General features: G+C 34.6%; 2 protein-coding genes across 2 annotated transcripts; both read right to left on the reverse strand.

Moving 5' to 3' along the window:
- Nucleotides 1-9,647: 9,647 nt before the first annotated feature.
- On the reverse strand, nt 9,648-10,339 carry LOC141663552 (sister chromatid cohesion protein SCC2-like). Its single transcript, XM_074469329.1, has 3 exons — nt 10,137-10,339; nt 10,009-10,059; nt 9,648-9,886 (listed from the first exon to the last, which is right to left on the reverse strand). The coding sequence occupies exons 1-3, from the start codon at nt 10,248-10,250 to the stop codon at nt 9,728-9,730; spliced, it is 324 nt and encodes a 107-aa protein (XP_074325430.1). The 5' UTR covers nt 10,251-10,339; the 3' UTR covers nt 9,648-9,727.
- Nucleotides 10,340-12,230: 1,891 nt separating this feature from the next.
- On the reverse strand, nt 12,231-13,046 carry LOC141666125 (uncharacterized). The gene is made up of 2 exons (XM_074472122.1): nt 12,612-13,046; nt 12,231-12,551 (listed from the first exon to the last, which is right to left on the reverse strand). The coding sequence occupies exons 1-2, from the start codon at nt 13,044-13,046 to the stop codon at nt 12,231-12,233; spliced, it is 756 nt and encodes a 251-aa protein (XP_074328223.1).
- Between the last annotated feature and the right edge of the window lie 8,082 nt (nt 13,047-21,128).

Consider the following 21,128-nt stretch of genomic DNA (forward strand, 5'->3'; position numbering starts at 1 on the left):
GGGAGAGACAGTTGCCATCTTGAGAGAGAGAGAGAATCGGGGGTGTGAGCAAAAGAGGGGATATAGTTTCGGACAGAGGGAAAAAAAATCTGTGAAGGGGGGAAATAATTTTTTTTGTAAAAAAAGGGGGAAACTTTGGCACTGAAACGGGGAAAAGGACAAGTTAATTTAAATTTTTTAAAATTGGTCATAGACAACGGTTTGTAAAAATGACCGATGTCAAAGTTAAAAACATATATTTGGCAGTTTTTTTCTCAAACATAGGCAACGACTAGTATAAGAAACCGATGTCAACATTCTTATTCAAGATCGCTTAATTAAAAACCGATGTTAAAAAAACTTTTAATATCGGGTGCATTACGTGCCGATGTCTAAACACCGATGTCGTATCTACTATTTCTAGTAGTGTACCATTTGTTAGGTCACACACACTGTAGAAGGGGGTTGAATACAGTGTTTAGCACAATCAAATCAAATATAAGAACTCAATAACAGAAAACAGATTTTATTCAATGAAATAAACTCTGTTACAATATGGAACTATCCTCTCTCAGTGATGAACAAATTATCACGAGAGCTGCTAGGGTTAGAATGAATATTATTCTCGATAATGATAACACATATAGTGTAAACGCTATGTCTGTGTTTATATACTACACAGTTACAAGATAATCGCTAATTGATATGGAATATAATTCTGCTTCCTAAAATATATCAACTAGTTATCTTTTCTTCCAAGTATTCTATTCTTCATAGAATTCTTCTCAATGCATATCTCTTCTTTATTTAGTCTTGATCTTCTTTCCTTTCAATCAGCCTTTCCTTAACTGTTCGTCCTCCCACACTTAAGTTTTGATATCCATCTTCTGATAATTATCTCTTGATAATTTAAGTACTGATATCCTTAAGTTCTGACTTCCAGTAAGTGTTGATTTTAGTAAGTACTGATATTTCCTGTTAGTTAAGATCTGAAAACTAAACATGAAACACATTAGACATGACATTATCAAATATATCTAACAAGAGGAGTGTTTAGTCGAGATAGAGAGAGGAGTGCTAAGAGAGAGATGGTGAGGAATTGTTATGTCCGAAGAGGGAAAAATAATGGGGGAACAAAAATATTTGCTAATGAGCGGGGTGAAATTTTAGGATAATGGGGGAAAATTTTGAATAAGGGGGAAATATAAAGATGGGCGCAAATAGAATTTTTTTTAGGTAACTTTGAACATCGATTTTAAAATAACTGTTGTCTTCGAATTACAATGACATCAGAAAAACACGGGATGATATTATAAATTCTTTTAACATCAGTGGCAAACATAACCGATGTCTAATGTGTGATGTCTATTAACATTTTTCTTGTAGTGGTATAAGCTAAAGACTTTGGAATGCGAACCTTTTAAAAATACTTTGTACACTTCCAGATTCCGGAAATTTTTCCAGTACGCCTCTCTAAAGCCTTCCTATTTATTTATTTTGGATTATTAAATTCAGTCATTTACTTTAGTAATGCAATTTGAATCTCATAATGGCGAAGCATGTAGGACATTATATGAAGTTCCAATTTCAATGAAATTTATTTGTTTTTCCCTTTTTATTCTCAATTTATGATTATATCTCAAAGTCCATGAATGGTATATATATGAGAGGTAAGAACATTTGAATGGAGACGGAGATTCTAGAGGGATATAGGGAGCCCCGAAGAGGTGACCGTAACCGGCTGTCAAGCCACTACGAATACTCCCGAAAGGAAGATCAAATGGTTAATAATAAGAAGGAAGCGGATTGAGGCATGGAAAGGCGAAGAGTTAGATAACTGATTGCGTTTACAACACTTAACGTGCCGATTTCCAAAATTTTCCACTAAATGAAAGGAAAACCAGTTTTTATCCATCCATCTAAAATGAAGATGGCCAACCACAAGAAGAATTTCGATAAGTATTGTTACTAACATTAAGATAAAGAGCAAAATAGTGATGAATGTGTTCATTTGAAGAGGCTGATTGAAAAAATGATCAAGGCTGAAGAACTCAATGAATATCTAAGAGACCCGAGGGATAAGTTGGGGCCAAATGAGACAAGGAACATGGAACCCAGAATGAGATATCAAGGAGAGGTGAAGACAATTTCGGGAAGCAATGCCCTTCGAGTTGAAAGTAAAAATTCCAAGAAAAGGTATGCTCGTCAAGTTTATAATTTATACCAGTTCAGCCCTTCTAGATAGAATATGTCGCTCTCTTTCAATAAAGAGGACTGCGAGGATGTCATATAACCTTATGGAGATCCGCTGATAATCTACCATGTCATCGGGGAAAATAATATATGGATAGTGTTAGTAGACGGAGGGAGTTCGGCCAATATCTTATTTCGTCGGACGTATATCAAGATGAACCTAGCTGGACTACAGGCGGAGCCATGCCATGAGGTACCTCTTGAGGCCTTCGACGGATTGCATATACCTTGTGACTGTATGATTACTTTATATATTAATACCAATAAAATGTCCTATACTTCCTAAAAAGAGGTAAAGTTCTACAGTGTAAGATTCTAAATCCCCTACAACACACTCCTAGGACAATTAATATTTTTGGCCTTCCAAGCTGTTGGGTCGATCCCCAATCTCAAGATGTAGTACCCAATTGAGAAGGGAGTCAGGGAAATGAGAGAAGACCAGGGGACAACAAGAATTATCATGTTTAAAAATCGCGACAAAGATCAAGATTATGAAGAGAATGACACCAGTGGTAAAAGCAAGCATTCAGAGGCCAAACCTAGTGGAAATAAGCAATTGTTAAACATTGAACTAGAGAAATTCTAGGCTAACCTATCTTGCACAATTGTGGAGCCCACCACCGAAGGGGAGTAAGTTAAATTATATGTTGGATATTCCATTAATGATTCTCCAATATTTCTTGGCAAGCATAGCTGTATGGAAGTTCCTCAAACTACTAACTCTCAGACCACCATGATTTACGTGGTTTATCAATTCAATTTCTTCAACCCCCATGATGTGACATACGACTGTTCAATTATCAGCACAAGTATTAGGACTAAAGAACACAATAGACTTAATATAAGTAACTACTTGTCCAGACAAACACTCATACCTCTATAAAATACACTTCACACTCCTTGCGTTTGCACTCGTTGCTTGAAAAAAAATCATCAGCAAATAACACATGGGAGATACTGGGAGCTCCTCTAGCAACCTTAACTTCATGAAGCAGACATATTTCTTCTAACTTTCTAATGATAGATTTAACCTTCCACGCATAGAATATACAAGTAGAGATAGATTGGATCTCCATGTCAAAGTCAGTGTTGCGGATGCACATTAACAAAAATTCCACTACTGTGTACAAAACTATACGAATTTCAGAACACATATCATAATCCTAGAAATCTAGGCTGAGTGGAAACCATATTTATGCAACATTTATTTAATAAATATTTATCCCAACCTATCTTTTGCCTTAAAAATATCAATTTTTAAACTAGCCATGTCCTTTTTTCCCTATGACTTCAAGTTCATTGCATTATAAGTTAATAGCTTCCATTCATTAAAAGCACTCTATTTGTTAGACTATTAAAACTTATTCTCCAGCACCTTAACCATGTTCTCATGTTATATATCAAAGAAAGTCCGACAAAATTGAACAACATATCTTCTAACAATATTCCAATAAGTTTGAAATATTCCGGGTTCAACCCATGTGGACAGGCTGACTTATCTTGATGCATGACAAAGTCTACTATTTTTGAATCTCTACCTCCAATATATTCCTTGCCATCTACAAACCCATGTTCTATGTTAAATGCAGTAAAAATAGATATTTCTTCCATTAATTGTCATCTTCGGAATATTTTCTAATATTTAAAAACTTTTAGCCATTCGGTACTTTTTTAGAGGTTTAGTATTTTTACTTGTTATGTAATTTGTTTGTCTTATGTATTTTATAATTCTTTCTATCTCTATTTTTATATGCTTTAATTTTTATGTTCTATATTTTTATAAATTGTATAATGTTCTATATTTTTAATAAATTAAATTTCTTTAAATATATGATTTAATTTTGTTTAACATTATTTTTGGGTTCTATATATTATTTTGTTTTCTCTAGTTGTGTTTTTTGTAACTTATTTATATTTTGTAATGAAATTAAAAAAGTTAAGTGTATGTTTAATATTACATACCACTATTGAAATTTAATGTGTAAGGTAAATTTCTTGGAGTTTGAATTTTCAATATATTTTAATACTTTAAATAACTTTTAACCATTTTATATTTTTTTCACATATTCTACATTTTAATATGTGTTGTAAGTTTTTTGAATTATGTACTTCCTAACGTGTTTCTATTTATTATATGCACTATTTTTCATGTTCTATATTTTATACATTGTATTTTATGTAATGTGTTTGAAATAAAGTAAAATATAAATAAATATATGATTTAAGTTTGTAAGTATTCGTTTTAGCGTTTATATATTATTTTATGTTCTATCGTTGTTTTTTATGTAAAATATTTATATATGTGTTCAATATAATTTTAAATATTTATATATGTGTTCAATCTATTACATTGGTATTTTTTTTTATTTTAGGAAGAAGTTCCACACTAAATTAATGGAGATTAAATAACTTAAACAAGTATATTTTATTTTGTTAAATGATATTATCTTGTTAAACTAATAATTGTATCCTATGTAAAAAAATTGATTACTTAACCAAAACCAAAGAAAAGTAGAGTTATAACTGAGACTTGATAACTGGACAAAACAATAGGGTATATAAAACTTAATAATGTCTATATAAAATTTTAAATCTGAGGAATGCACAATAAGAAAAAACATAATATAAATAAAGAATGAATTAAACAAAGAAATGATGAGTTAGAGAACAAACATTCATGATTGTGGGTGAGTTACTTGGTTACTGTCACAGGCCTATTTTTTTTCTCCAAAGTCTACTGTGCGGCCTGTTCTCAGTCGCTCAATCAACCACAAATTTATGTCACTCACTAGCTTAGTCCCAGCTCCAATACAACCTCTCCCCCCAGCGGCCACATCAGCCCTAACACCCCCAGACGCTGAGTATAGACAAGTGGCACAAGAACAACAGCCAACACCCTTCGTTAATAATAATGCTAATCTGATTATAGCCACTACTAAATATAAGCACACAGCAGAATTTACAGGAGACACTCCCAACATTTTCATTTCCATCACAAGCGAAAAGGATACAAGAGAATATAAGCCAAGACTACAATGTTTGCCTATCTTTCTCTATACAATTTTCTATTTGCAGAATAATGAATACAAGATACAGATTATATCAGATATATGCCTATCTATATCTTCCCAAATTTCCCCCCTTGCCGAGCAGTTACATAGGTAGTTACTCTCAGCCAAGTGGTTTCCAGCAGTTACAGCGATACGTGGCAGCCAACCATTGGTTTGTGCAATCTGTTGAGCAGTTGCTAGTAATCTCTAGTCACCCATCCATATATGTATACACATATATATACAGCCCAACTATTGCCCACATTTTTTGTTGTCTCACATCCATGCCACTTGTAGCCCAAAATTTGTTTCTCCCACATGAGTCCAATAATTAACCAATCCTTTGTGCCCAATAATATAATGCATCTTGGATGCCTAGCCAGCCACACATTCAGCCAAACACAATTTGATTATTGTCAAGCCAACTAGCCCCATCAACTAAGTATAAATCAGCCCACCATCAACCGTCAATCCATCTCCATGCGATCGCCCACTTAGGCGCCTAGCGCCTGGTCTTGGCGGCATTGGGATCAGTCACCGCAAAGCCAAAATCCAGCTTCAGCCTTAAGTGCTTACAAACCCTCCCCCACTTGAAGAGGCCAATGTCCTCATTGGAGGGTTTTCCAAGTACTCCTTAATCTGATGTTCAAATTGCCACAAAGTCACATCTCTCTCCCATATAGCATCCACTTCTGATTCACCTTTCCACTTCACCAAGTAATCGGTCCTTCGATTCTGCATACTCATCCCCTTAGTTCGATGATCAAGAATTTTATCAACCATCTTGTCAAACTGTTTCCGAATGGTACGAGGCGCCCTCTTTAATTGCTTCCTTTGACCCAATAAGCTTTCATGAAAAGGGTTTAGAAAACTCACATGGAATGTTGATGAATCTTCATCCTAGCCAGTAGATTCAATCGATAGGCAACAATACCAACTTTCTTGATAACTTCAAATGGCCCATCTTATTTCTGAACCAACCCACGATGAACTGGCTTTGAGCTAATCTTCTTCCAAATCTGTGGTGTCAATTTCAGTAACACCTTGTCCCCAACCTGAAATTCCAAAGGCCTGCGTTTCTTATCGGCGTACTTCCTCATCATATGTTGTGCTTTACTAAGGCTGTCATAAGCATCTTCAAATATTTCTTGTCTCCTAACAACATATCTATAAGTAGCAGGAAAATTTCCACCCGTTCTCTTAATCGCTACCTCATTTGGAGTTCTAGGCTGTACTCCCAAAACCATCTCAAAAATGACTCTTGCCTGTTGATGATGAATGCTGCAAGTTATAGCAGAACTGTGCAATGTCCATAAAGTCTAACCAATTTTTCTGACTTCCGGTGATAAAGTTCCTCAAGTATTCCTCTAGCAAAGCATTCAACCTTTCTGTTTGGCCATCTGTTTGAGGATGATTCGCTATAGAAAATTTCAATTCAGACCCCAACAACCCAAACAAAAATGTCTAGAATCTTCCACTGAATCTTGCATCTCTATCACTAACCACATCTTCAGGCAGCCCAAAATACTTTACCACATTCTTGAAAAATAGCCCAGCGGCTACATCAGCCGGACAAGCATGCGGTGCAGGGACAAACACAGCATACTTAGAGAATCTATCCACAATCATAAGTATAGATCGCATCCCATTAACACTAGGCAACCCTGAAATAAAATCCAATGATATAGACTGCCATGGCATGCGAGGGATTGGAAGAGGCTGCAACAAACCCACTTCATTCTTCTTTTCTTTCTTGTCAAGTTGACAAACCAAACATGACTTCACATATGCTTCTATATCTTTCAATATCTTGGGCCAAGTATATGTTCTACACAGCAAAACATGCATCCTTTCAACACCCGGATGTCCAGCCCACTTAGAGTCGTGCGACTCTCTCAAAATCTGTAATCTCAAACTCTCACCACAAAGAACATAGAGCCTATTGCCTTTGGCATGCAACAGCCCATCTTCAATCCAATACTTACGAACAATGCCTTCCCGCACTTCCTTCATAAGTCACTTATATGCCTCATTACTTCCCGAAAGCGCCCTGATTTGTCCCACAAAATCTGAGTTTATGACTGTTAGAGCATTCACAAATTCTTTCACAGCCACCTTTCTACTCAAAGCATCAGCCACATAGTTCTAGGCTCCCGGTTTATGCACCCCAGTGAAATCAAATTCTGCCAACTATTCCTGCCAGCGAGCTTACTTTGGAGTCAATTTCTTCTAAGTTTTGAAGTAAGTATTATGCACATTATCTGTACACTCCACGAACTTTGTACCCGGCAAGTAATGTCTCCACACTTCTAAGCAATGAATCACAACAGTAATTTCTTTTTTATGAGTGGTATACCTCTACCCAGCATCTTTCAACTTTCTACTTTCATATGCTACCGGATGACCCTCTTGAACCAATACACCCCCAATAGCTTTATCAGAAGCATCAGTGTGCACCTCAAATGGCTTCTCAAAATCAGGAAGTCTAAGTACCGGCTCAATTGCCACAATCTGCTTCAACTTTTCAAAGGCCTTCATTCAGCTCCCGAACCACTCCCATTTACTATCTTTCTTCAACAAATCAGTGAGGCTTTGCACGATTTTTGAATACCCCAAAATGAACTTTCTGTAGTAATTAGCCTACCCAAGGAAGGACTTAAGTTCAACAACTTTACTAGGGGCAGGCCAATAAAAAATGGCCTTAACTTTTCTCGAATCCATCTTCACAAGTCCTTGACTAATCACATGCCCAAGGAACATAATTTCTATACTGCAGAATATACACTTCTCCTTCTTTATATAGAGACTATATTCACGCAGTTTCAAGAATACACATTTCAAATGTTCTAGGTGCTCATCTAGACTTTCACTATATATGACAATATCATCAAGATATACTACCACAAATTTGTCTAAGTAGTCATATAGCACATCATTCATAAGATTGCAAAATGTGGCAGGAGCATTCGTTAAACCGAAAGGCATTACTAGAAATTCAAAGGACCCATACCAAGTAACGCATGCTATTTTGGACTCATCTCTTGCTATAATCCGAACTTGCCAATAACCTGACCTTAGATCCAACTTTGTGAAGTACTTTGCCCATGAAAGTCTGTCAAAGAGCTCAACCAAATTTGGAACATGATACTTATTCTTGATTCACTACACCATAGATGGCCTATAGCAACAACAAGAAAATGTTACAACAGGCCCAAAAAAATGTTACCACAGCCAAAAAAAGCCCTAAGGTAACATAAAAATTAAGTTGCTTTTTTTCGAGTTACCTTTGACCCCTAAGGTAACATTCCTTTTGCCCTCCTGCAACCTTGAATTTTGTGTTACAATAGGTTTCAAAGGTAACACCAATATATGTCTATAGTATCACAGTATACATGTTACCTTTGCACTTAGAATTTGTAAAAAAAAAACGGGCCCCACATGTAAGGCCACTGTGGGCCCCACATATGGGTCACCAAATCATTATAACAATATTTTCCCTACTATAATAGTTTTTTAATAATTTGTATTATATTATACTAATTTGTTTGTAATATTGAAGTACCTAATCTAACATATTTCTAAAAAAAAATTGACATGATTTATTTATAAATTGAACATGCCATAAACCTGTTTTTCATACAAGTCAATAAAATAAACAATTCAAACCACCAAACTTCAAATCGCTACAAACCCCCGCCAAATACTACATGATTAAATAGACATAGTTTAAGCGAAAATTTCATCTGCGCTCTTGGGTGTCATCTGCACCTTGTCTTGGTCTTGCAACAGTTTTTCTTTATCCAGTTTCTCGAGTTCCTTTTGTACATCTCAGTAAATGTATTAGGCTCTTCTATAATTGTCATCTCTCCCTCCAGCAACCAGAAGCCCATATAGCTCAATACTGAAAAAAGTAAAGTGGTCATCCAAATGCACATAACAAAAGCTACTATTAAAATCTTTGCCTGGACATTAATAAAATCAGAAAGGAAAAACTTTACGTGGACATTATTAAAATCAGAAAAGAATGATATCTATTGACAACCATTTAGAGAATTTCAAAATCTCAACAAATGCGGAATATTTCCGATGTCTGTAAAGATCTGTTGAACATCACAAGTATGCACAAAATCGAAGGAGACGGGAACTTAGACTCTTATGCATCAAATAATCCTACCAATCAAGAAGCATGAGACAATTATCCACATCAGAAGAAAGACACTCATAGTATGCCCAATCAACATATTATGGACGCAACTGATATAATCAAACTAATAAGTAGTTCCTGAGAAAATATATTGATGTATAGATGTGACTATAAATGGTAAGGATTTCTTACAATGTATTAAGCACCATTCATCAACCCATTACAAGAAAAGGTAACACCAAGATTCGAAGAAATATCCTTAATACATGTCATAACAAGTAAATATCCCAGATATTCTACTTTACTGACTATCAACAAATTCAGCTACAAGATTATCAACAAATTCAGTTATAGATACTTCTCTAACAGATATAGATGAATCACAGAACCTGTCTTCAACTGCCGACTGGACATGCTTATCACGCAAAACTTCTAGATCAGCTTCAACAATAATGCTAACCTGCTCTCACGAAATAAGGGAAGCAAGTACATAAATTTTTTTGCAAAAAATAGTAAATAATACTATAACAAGTGGTCTGGTAATGCTTGAAGGGACTAGAAAGTTGGGTACACTCTACTTACAGCTCTTAATGCCTTGGCACGAATCACCAGAGAGTTCTCCCTTAAACTTGCCTGAAGTCAAGTAAACATTATATATTAGTAGGAATATAATCTACTGGTAATCAGGATGAAACAAAAAATAAACTGACCAGAAGCATTTGAAGAATTTTATCAAACCCTCTGGAGAAAGAATTGTTTTGACCCATGGCTAAAGTCATCTTTTTTACTGAATTCCTTTTCAATACAGAAGAAACAGTCTGCATTCTCGCACAAGTGCTCTTGATTTCAGTCGAGCAAGAAAGAAGAATAACTTTTGTTGGCAAGTCAGGTCGTCTTTGTACCACGAGCAAAGATAAAACTTGCACATTAAAAATCAGCATGTTCAGCAAAAATAGTCAACCGGGCTCAGAATCCTGGAGGTGTTTTGTTTTAATAAAAAACTAATTTGTTAATGTGTGAAAAACAGGTCTTGGCATAAGAATATACTGGCAAATATTAAGGTCCCACGCAGTCTACATGAAATAATCTCCGACAGCCTTGGCATACAACCAAAGACTTCTCGGTCTTTGCACCCAAGCAAACAGAACATACATCTTTCGGATAGCTCTGACTCATATCAGCATTCATAAACTCTTTCACAATCCAAAAATTTTCCCTCCTACATAGAACGACATCCTGTTTCAACCTGGCGGCAACTGTACCTAGGAGTTCAATTGTCATCGAACGAGCAACAATATCCTTGGATTTTAGACATGTAATTACACAGAGCCGACACATTCAATTTTAGTACTAATTACAGTTAAGCAAACCTCAATATCATATCAAGAACTTGCACAATATGCAAAACATAAAATAAGTCAACAAGGGTTTCAGTAACCAAATATGAGATCAGGTATAGTCATAGAAAGATTACCATATCTTGTGCCAAACAAGTATCGCATAACTAACGACATTTGATCCAATTCAATCACAAAACTAAAAGCAACAATATGGCCGGCAGCATCAACACATCAATTCAAATCTACACACACAATATATATATACCTGGACCATCAATAACACTTAACTGATTCTTAATAACAGTTGGAAGTGGAAGATGTCGTCGCCGTTTAACGACCAGTGACCGGTGGTTTAGCGGCGGAGATGTCGTCGCCGTTTGCTGAAACTTCAGTAGGCGCCATTAGATCTTCGCGAATTGAAAATTGGTTGAAAAAATTAGATCGATTTCTACGGTTTTGTGTTTTGTGTTGTGTGGTTGTGCTTCATACTAAAAACACAACACAGCTCTTAATCAATATCACAAAAACCTCTATAATAACACAAAATCAGAGAGAGACAGAGAGGGGTAGTACCTTAAAGTAGAATTTGTCCCCAATTCCACATAAAACCCCCCAATTCCAATTAAAAACCCTAACTCGGATCTATGAGATTTTGCTAATCTAATCATCAATCCGTGAATTAGTGTTTTAGGATGATTCAACTCCTAGTTCAATTGGAAGCTGAGAGAGAGTGTGTGGGAGAACCACAGAGAGAAAGAGATGTTTAGAATTAGAGGGTGTAAAATTTTGACAAAAAACTGCGGCTTCTCCAAAAAACTGCCGCCTTCTCCAAAAATTTGAGCCTACTTTAGCCCGCCTGATGGAGAGCCCACAGAGAGCCCAAATAATTATATCTTAATTTTGCTTTTTTTTTTAATTTTTAATAAAATTTTAAGTTTAAATAAGGTTCAAATTTTTTATTAATAAAAAATTATTATTATTAATTAGTACAGTTTAAAAAAATTTAAAATAAATTATTATATCAATTTTAGCTAATATTAATATTATTACTTAATTATATTATCAAAATTGATTAATTTTCAAGTTAAATAATTATATATATTTAATTGTTCGTATAATGTTAATTTTTTATTTATTAACACCCTATTGTAACATAAATTTCCATATGTTACTTGTATGTAACGCTTTGAAACTATAGTAACATATTATAAAGGCTATGGTAACATCAAAAGTACTACGTTGCGGTAGGCTAAGATGAGCATACCTAAGGTAACATAATTTTGTAACACGCATGATTAAATCATTGCGATAGGCCATCTATGGTGTAGTGATTGTCACTTTATTCAGCACCCGGTAATCAACACATATTCTCAAAGACCCATCTGTCTTCTTCTGAAATAAAACCGGAGCACCATAAGGAGCCTTTGAGGGACGCAGCAACCCTGATTCCAGTAAACCATTCAACTACTTCCTTAGTTCCCCAAGTTCTGATGGACCCATTCTATAAGGGGCTTGTGGAGGAGGCCTAACATCAGGCTCCAATTCAATTTTGTGATCAATAGCACGTCTAGGCGGCAAGGATTTAGGTAACTCAGGGGGCATAACATCATCAAATTCCCTTAGTATTTCAGCAGCATGATCTGGAACTTCAACTATTTGATCTGGCTTCACTTCAACCAAGGCTGGAAGATATGTTACTTCACCATGTTTCAACCGAGCCTCAACTTGCAAGGCTGATAATAACCCATTGTCTACCTTTCCCTTATCCCACTTCTCTAGAATACCCTTCACAAAATAAGGTTATTTCTCATCGCCTATGAATATTCCCACATAACGAGGCATCACCGAAACATTCTCTGCCAAAAGGAAATCCATTCTGAATATAATATCAAAATCATCAAGTGGCATCGCCAACAGCTTGCACTTCCCTTCCCATGGTCCAATCTTTACACTCACACAAGCCACACCTCCAACTTGTTGAGCATTTACATTCACAGCTTTGAATTGGCTTGTACTAGGTTGCAACTCAAGACCCAGCAACTTAACATTTTTCTCAGACACAAAGCTATTAGTATCACCTGTGTCTACCATGGCCATCACACTCTGACCATTAATAATAACGTTCACATACAACAACCCATGAGTCTTCACCATTTCCTCAGTTCGTAGGACATTCACCATCCTGATTGGATTAACACGCCTTGGCGCCTCATACTGCACCTCACTCTCTTCGGTTTCAATTATGGCATTCAACTTCTCTTTTTTAGGACATTCCTTCATCATATGAGGACCCCCACAAATGTAGCAGCCCTTGCTATTTGCCTTAGACTGACCATTATTCTTGGGTTTGGCTTGGGCATCACCATCTTTCTTTTTGAACTTCTTCCTGTCCTTCGGCCCTTTGCCTTTTCAGCGACACCTTTGTTTTTCCCAGCATCACCAGCAAAATTCCCAACTATGTAATCAACCAGCCCATCAACGACAATAATTGCATTATTCAGATCTTTTACATTCTGCCTCCTCAAATCTGATTGTGCCCATGACTTCAGTCCTGACACAAAATTGAACAACTTATCCTCATCTAACATATTCTTAATATCCAACAGCAGTGAACTGAACTCCTTCAGGTAGTCACAAACAATACCCGTTTGCCTTAGATTGTTCATGCTTTCTCTAGCCAACCATGCAGCATTATTAGGCAAAAATTGATCCTTCAACTCTTTCTTCAGTATTTCCCAATTATCAATTCTGGGCCTCGCCGAACCCTCATCATCATCCGTCCGTGTACGCCACCATAATTTTGCATCCCCAATCAAGTACATACTTGTAACCGTTAACTTCTCATTTTCTCCAATGTGGGCAGCCTTAAAGTACTGTTCCATATCCCACAAGAAGTTTTCAAGTTCCTTAGCATTCCGACTACCACCAAACGCCTTTGGTTCTGGAACTTTAAACTTAGAGTGGCCATCACTTGAACCACTAGAGGCGCTTCCAGCCACAACCCTCTTCAAGATAGTAATCTCATCACTCATCTTCTGCATTTGATCTCTAGTCAATTCAGTAGACACAACGGTTGTTGCGAACAAGTCTGCAAACTTGCCATCACAAACTCTATTGAGAGTCTCAACCATCGCATTCACTTCGTTCAGACCTTCATGAAGGTTATCAATATGATTCACCAATGATATATCATCTTTTGACAGAGGAACTCCAACAAATTCCTCCAGCCTTGTCAACCGTTCACTCATAGAGTTTCCAACCATGATTAATCCCACGAATTCACCAACAAAGCTCTGATACTAGTTGTCAAAGGCCTATTTTTTTTTCTCCAAAGTCGCCTGTGCGGCCTGTTCTCAGTCGCTCAATCACCCACAAATTCCTGTCACTCAGTCGCTTAGTAGCGGCTCCAACAGAACCTGTCGCCCCAGCGGCCCCAGCAGCCCCAGACGCTCAGTATAGACAAGCGGCACAAGAACAATAGCCAACACCCTTCGTTAATTATTATGCTAATCTGATTATAGCCACTAGTAAATATAAGCACACATCAGAATTTACAGGAATACACTCCCAACCTTTTCATTGCCATCACCACCGAAAAGGAAACAAGAGAATATAAGCCAAGACTACAATGTTTGCCTATCTTTCTCTATACAAGTTTCTATATGCAGAATAATGAATACAAGATACAAATTACACCAAATATATTCCTATCTATATCTTCTCACATTCCCCCCCCCCTTGCTGAGCAGTTACATAGGTAGTTACTCTCAGCCAAGTGGTTTCTAGCAGTTACAGCGACATCTGGCAGCCAACCATTGGTTTGTGCAATCTGTTGAGCAGTTGCTAGCAATCTCTAGACACCCATTCATATATGTATACACATATATATGCAGCCCAACTATTTCCCACATTTTTTATTGTCTCACAGCCATGCCACTTGTAGCCCAGAATTTATTTCCCCCACATGAGTCCAATAATTAACCCAGCCTTTGGGCCCAATAATATAATGCATCTTGGCTGCCCAACCAGCCACATATTCAGCCCAACATAACCTGATTATTGTCAAGCCAACTAGCCCCAGCAACCAAGTATAAATCAGCCCACCATCAAGCGTCAATCCAGCTCCATACGGTCGCCCACTTTGGCGCCTAGTGCCTGGCCTTGGCGGCGTTGGGATCAGTCGCCGCCAAGCCAAAATCCAGCTTCAGCCTTATGTGCATACAGTTACCATTAAAATTGGGTTATGGTTGAACCTTCATCAATCATCTAGATGAAGATTCAAATAACCTATTATTTTTTATTAATAAACACTTGTTAATAATTAATTTTAGAGGAAGGTTTATACAAACTAGTAACTTTTATTATTAACCACCCTATGAACTAATTATACTTTTTTTGTTCTTTTTCTCTAGTTTTATCTTTTTATTGTTTTTTAAATTTCGAAAAATTATTCCTTTATACGAATGATGAACACATATCTAAAATATATATTATATTTTTAAAATAATTTACAACTTCTCCACTTTTTTACATAAAAATACCTTTTTACATAATAATAGTATTTCATACCGAACATGATTCATGATTTTTAATACAATACTAAATCAAAACATAATTATTTAATAAAACATTGTTTTTTACACAATATTTTTTTCTCACAAAATACATGCATACAATTTCCAGGCTGAATATAATTTTTTTAAAGGAGACAACTTTTGAGAAATGATAAAAAAATTGACATCTAGAGTAGTTTTATGTAGTTAATAGGTTAGCAACTTACATACACACAAGCATATATGTATATATGTATCATTTGATTACATGATACTTGCTAATAATTTATATAACTATTTATCATTCATGGAGATTAACCACAATTCATTGTTGTATTAGATCATTACTTAAAAATTATTTGTAATGTTCATGACCTAAATTCAAAAAATAAAACTACCAAATAGACAAATATATGAATCATATGTGCTTATAAACCCATGCTTCAAAGTACTTTTTGGGTTTGAGAATTGTAATTATTTCCAAAATTGTCTAGTGAAAGTATGTACAAAAATCTAATTATTAATCAAATGGAGGTACCACTGGAATGATTGCTTTTATGGTACAATTTTGTAAGAGCTGAGACATAATTTTGTAAGAGCTGAGACATCTTTAAAATCATAAAAAGAGCCTAAGGTTTATGAACTTCTTCGAGAACCCGAACTTGTTGGAGAACCCGAGCTTCTTTTGGGAAGTACATCTCCTGCAAGTCAGAAATCCTATTGTGAACATGGGTTCATCCTCTGTAAAAGTGATAGTAGATTTGGGAGTAGCACAAGAAACAAAATTAGGAATTAGCCACACGAGGAGCTCGAAGGATTTATTAGGATAATATTGATGTTGATGTCAATGCCAAATGTAGTTAGTCAACACTATAAGGTGGGTTAATGTCACGAGCACCACCACTCATATTAATAGCACACCCACGAATGCCACCACTATGAAGGTTTTCACCACTAGAGATGCTAATACGCCAATGGAACCGGGACCAAGACCATAACTAAAAACACTACCTCCGAATATTACCGAACATACAACCAGTGTTACCACTAAAGCTACCAGCCATGCATTACTTAAGCTACAACTAATGCTACCACCCTTGCCACTATTAAGACTAACCAATATACCACCAATGCTGAAACTATGGCAACTAGCCATGCCACTACTAAACCTACCACCAATGCCACCACCAATTGTACCACCTATAATAGCATAATTAATGTGGCCACCAATGGAAATGTTTAAAGTACCACGAACTATAACACCAACACCAACAATACCACCACCAATTCTCCTACCAAAAATACCGCTTCCAATACGGCCAATTGCACTAACAAGAGCACTACAACAAATGTCATCATCAATGCCACCAAATCCACTACTAATGTTATCGTATCTAGTACCACCAATGTACCCACTAAAGATGCTAGGCATGCTACCGCCAATGTCACTACTAAGACTACCCAATATACCACCAATGCTACCACCGTTGATGCCATTATTAAAGTTACCACCAATGACACTGCTTAAGTTAGCACGAACTTCACCGCCAACAATGCCACCACCAATTCCACTACTAAGATTATGAGCCTGAAAATGGTGAGCGTACTTGTTCATGTATTGAAATATAAGTTTTTACAAAACTATAATTTCTCCCAAACACGGCCTACATCTTTATCAAGTAAAAAATCTTATTTTCAACCATATGTCTGGTAATATAAAGTTAAATAGTGATTACTACTCGATTCAAGAAAAACCTTAACTATATACTTTTCGAATAGTTACAGATCTATTACATCAGTAGCAGGTTCTAGTGAGGCTGAAAATGTTGAGCCTACTTGTTCTTCTACTAAAATATAAGTTTTTACAACACTATAATTTGTCATAAAGAGATGGTACATCTTTATCAAGTAAGAAATCTCATTTTCAACCATGTGTCGCGTAATATAAAGTTAAATAGTGATGAGGGCTTCACTTGTACTATCTGCATATATATTTATTTTACATATTTGTATAGTAAAATTTAAAGAAGAACAGAGAAAGCTTACACTAGTAGTTTGATGAAGAGGAGAAACATAAGGGACTTGGAGCAATTTCTTCATTGTTTGTGGAACTTGCTCCAAATAGCCAGAAAAATAAAATTCCTCTGCATGTCTCTGAAAAAAGGTCACACATAAATATAAAATAAATTTAATTATATAATTAAACAAATATGAAGATAAAATATAAATAATATATGGGCTTCTTATGTATAAATTTTCATTTTTTTAGTATATCATGTATTTGATTATTTATGAGGAACAAAAAAGTTATTACAAATGTAAAGCAATTCTTTGTTTTAACGTTCATTTGAAAGGGATAATTCTTGTTATGGAGGTCATGCAAAAACAAATACAAGTGGCATTCATTGTCAATCTACATACATATACAAGAAAAATGGGATACTTATTTTAGGGTTTTAAGTTTTAACAAGAAAAATGGGATACTTACAACACCAAAAAATACAAATAACATCAAAATACTATTTCATAGCCATGTACAAGTTTATTTTATTTGTAAGGAGGCGCCCGCTTGCGCTTGTATTAGGGTTTTACCTACCTTTTTTATATTCTCTATTTTGTACACCGAGTTATATATCAAGGGTTTCAATGGGCTCAATATAGTTCAAATTTTTTATTCAATATACTTTGCTCCATGTATTATGTAAATTAATTAGATGTGGACGTAGAAGCCTAAACATATATTACTCTAATTTATTTTGTGTTTTAAATAAAATGACATTCTAAAAATCAAGTGGTAAGCAGTGTATAAAAAACTTAACTTGAATGACATTTTTTCAAAAATTCAAAATTTCATATAGTGAGATTATATATAAACCACTTATTGACCTCAAATAACAATAATATATGTACTAATCCAACCATAACTAACAATAATAAAAATAATACTACAATAAAATTAATTCTAAATAACCTCTGACTATAATGCAGAAATTATTTGTCATGCACAAAATAATAGTTACATAACAACATTTAATCAAATAAAATTTTTAGAGGTATAAGATAAGATAAGATAAAAAAAATTTGATAAAAAATTTATACTTATGAGAAAAATGATACGGTTTATAAAAATATTTACTAATTGCTTTGTTTATTTATACATAAGAATTTAAATGAATGATAATATTATTGTTCATTTTTATTTAATTATTAATCAATTTTATTTGAAATTATAATCGTTTGACTTGACTATATGTACTTTGACGTAATTATCATGAATATTATTAATATTTTCAACTGTAATAAAAATTTATTATTGAAAACCATGCTTATATTTTTTTAACTCAAAATTTTCAATAGACAAGTTTTCTAATAAATTTTGGGTCTTTCCAAAAAGTAGGAAATGCAAACGGGCAAAGTGAGCCCACTTTGTATTTTCTTGCTAGCATATGACAAGCACAAAAAGGTTGACCAGTACACAAAAATATTATTTTGTCTAATATGTACCAAAATACAATTGGATTATGATTTTAAGATGAATAAGGAGGATAAGTTCATATATTAGTTTCCCAATTTCTTTTTTGAATAAAATTATAAATATTAAACTTTAATTCAAAAATATATATTTTGAAAAGATATGTAAAATTATGAATTTTGAATGAAAAAAGTCAAAAAACATGTGTTATGGGTAGCGTACGTTCTACTTGAAAATACACCTAGACCAGGTGAATAGGTGATTATGGCTAACTAACATTAATTTTAAATTTTACCCAATAATGCTTACTTCAATAATCTGACAATGGTAAGTTAAGATGACTAAATGCAGTGCATATGCACAAACAAACAAGAATTTTAGCCAGGTTGGACCCCTAATCCCCTATGGTCTAGGTCGTGGTCCCTTACCAACTTGGTAAGAGAATATATTATTCAATCACAATAAGTTTACAACTACAAGATATAATAATATATTTCCCTTTTTCCAGCTGCTGATAATGGCTTGCTGAAACCCTGTTTGTGAACTTGCCCTCTAAGTACTATACTACCACGTAGTACAAACTACTCTAGCACTAGTTCACCAAACTCTTGTTTCCCTTAGCCAACTATCCATCAACTAATCAATACAAATTGAACAAGACAAATCAAATGATAAAGTAATTACAACTCAAACTCTATACTCTCTAAGATAAAATAAGTGTATATAATTAAGAGCTCGAAAGTATTTTAGAACCAATAAAGATCAGTGAGTTGTGAGTGTTCTTGCTGCAATACGTCAGTCATACAAACTGCACGAGAACTCGTAATAAACATACACTAACGTTCAAAAAAATATCAATAACTTACAATGGTTAGAATCCAATTCTAACATTTAAATTAGTTGGGATGATTTCCAATATTCATGTATACGCTTGATAGAAGGGAGAAAGAAAGAAAAACGATCATAAAAAGTATCTTTTCTTTTGTATGAGTATAAAACGTTTTTCAATCAAATTTGTAGGAGATAAAGTTTGAAAAGAAAACAAACTCCTATAAATTAGGAATTGTTTTAAAGTTAGAAAATATTTTATAACTGAGCTCTAATATATATAAACCACGTATAATATAATAGAGAAGTCCTTACAATTCGTTAAAAGAAATTCCTAAAATTTCTCGTTGAAATTTTTTTTCCTTATTGAATCTGGACTGTCCATCTTGGCTTGCTATTGTTCTAAATAACGTGATCATAGGTTGCTGTAATAGATTACTGTCTGATGACAACTTGCTGTCATGATGCTTAAACAATAATGTCATTAATCTCATATATCCTGCAAAAAGTTTTAAATAACAATATGATGGCTTGCTGTGTTGTGATCATCAAAACTAAGGAGTTACAATCTCCCCCTTTTTGATGATTACACACATTTAGGAAAATTATAAAACTCCCTCTAAATATATGCATATCTCAAAATTAAGCAATACTTTATAACAAACCACTGCAAATAAATAAACTGCAAATTAAAATAAATACATATCCAACACAACCAACATAGCAGCATATCATTACATTACCAAGTCTTAACAAAACCAAAGAAAATCAAGTCTTAAACAAAAATAATTATTATAACCCAAGTTTATAAACCAAGTAGCAAACCACACCAGATTAACCATAAACCAACAGATGAAACAAGTCTTAAACAAACCTTAAACAAACATAAATCTCCTAAATTTCCCCCCCTTAAAACATCAAAAAGATCTAGGTTGAGAGCTGATTAGAAGTGTTGAGAGCATCCTCTTTTGGAGAAAGAAAACATCAAAAAAGGCAAACCAGTAAGCATCAATAAATAGATAATGGCATGTCAAAATTAACAAATCAAATTAAACACAAATTATAACATTTAATAAACAATCATAGTAAGCTAACATAAAAATTGATAGTAAGCTAACATTAACAAATTTCGAAAGATAGCTTGCCATTATACACTGCACATGCCATGTTCTCTTCGAATGGTAGAAAACTAATTCAATCTTACCTTTGACAGCATTATCTCTCAAGAAATGGTGACGAACATCAATATGCTTTGTTCCTCAGTGATTTATAGGATTCTTTGATATGTTGATGGTGCTAGTATTGTCATATTAGATTGGAACTTTACCAGACTTGATTTCAAAATCTCGTAGAGTTTGAATCATCCACAAAATTTGAGAGCAACAACTACAACTGCTAAATACTCACCTTCTGCTGTGGATAATGCAATTTTCATCATTCCAATTGAATGATTTCTTCTTGCATAGTCGAGATCCAATTTTCATCTTCGAGTACTTCTTTGACATTCTT

Source organism: Apium graveolens, chromosome 6 (assembly GCF_009905375.1).
Source record: "Apium graveolens cultivar Ventura chromosome 6, ASM990537v1, whole genome shotgun sequence".
Lineage (NCBI taxonomy): Eukaryota > Viridiplantae > Streptophyta > Magnoliopsida > Apiales > Apiaceae > Apium > Apium graveolens.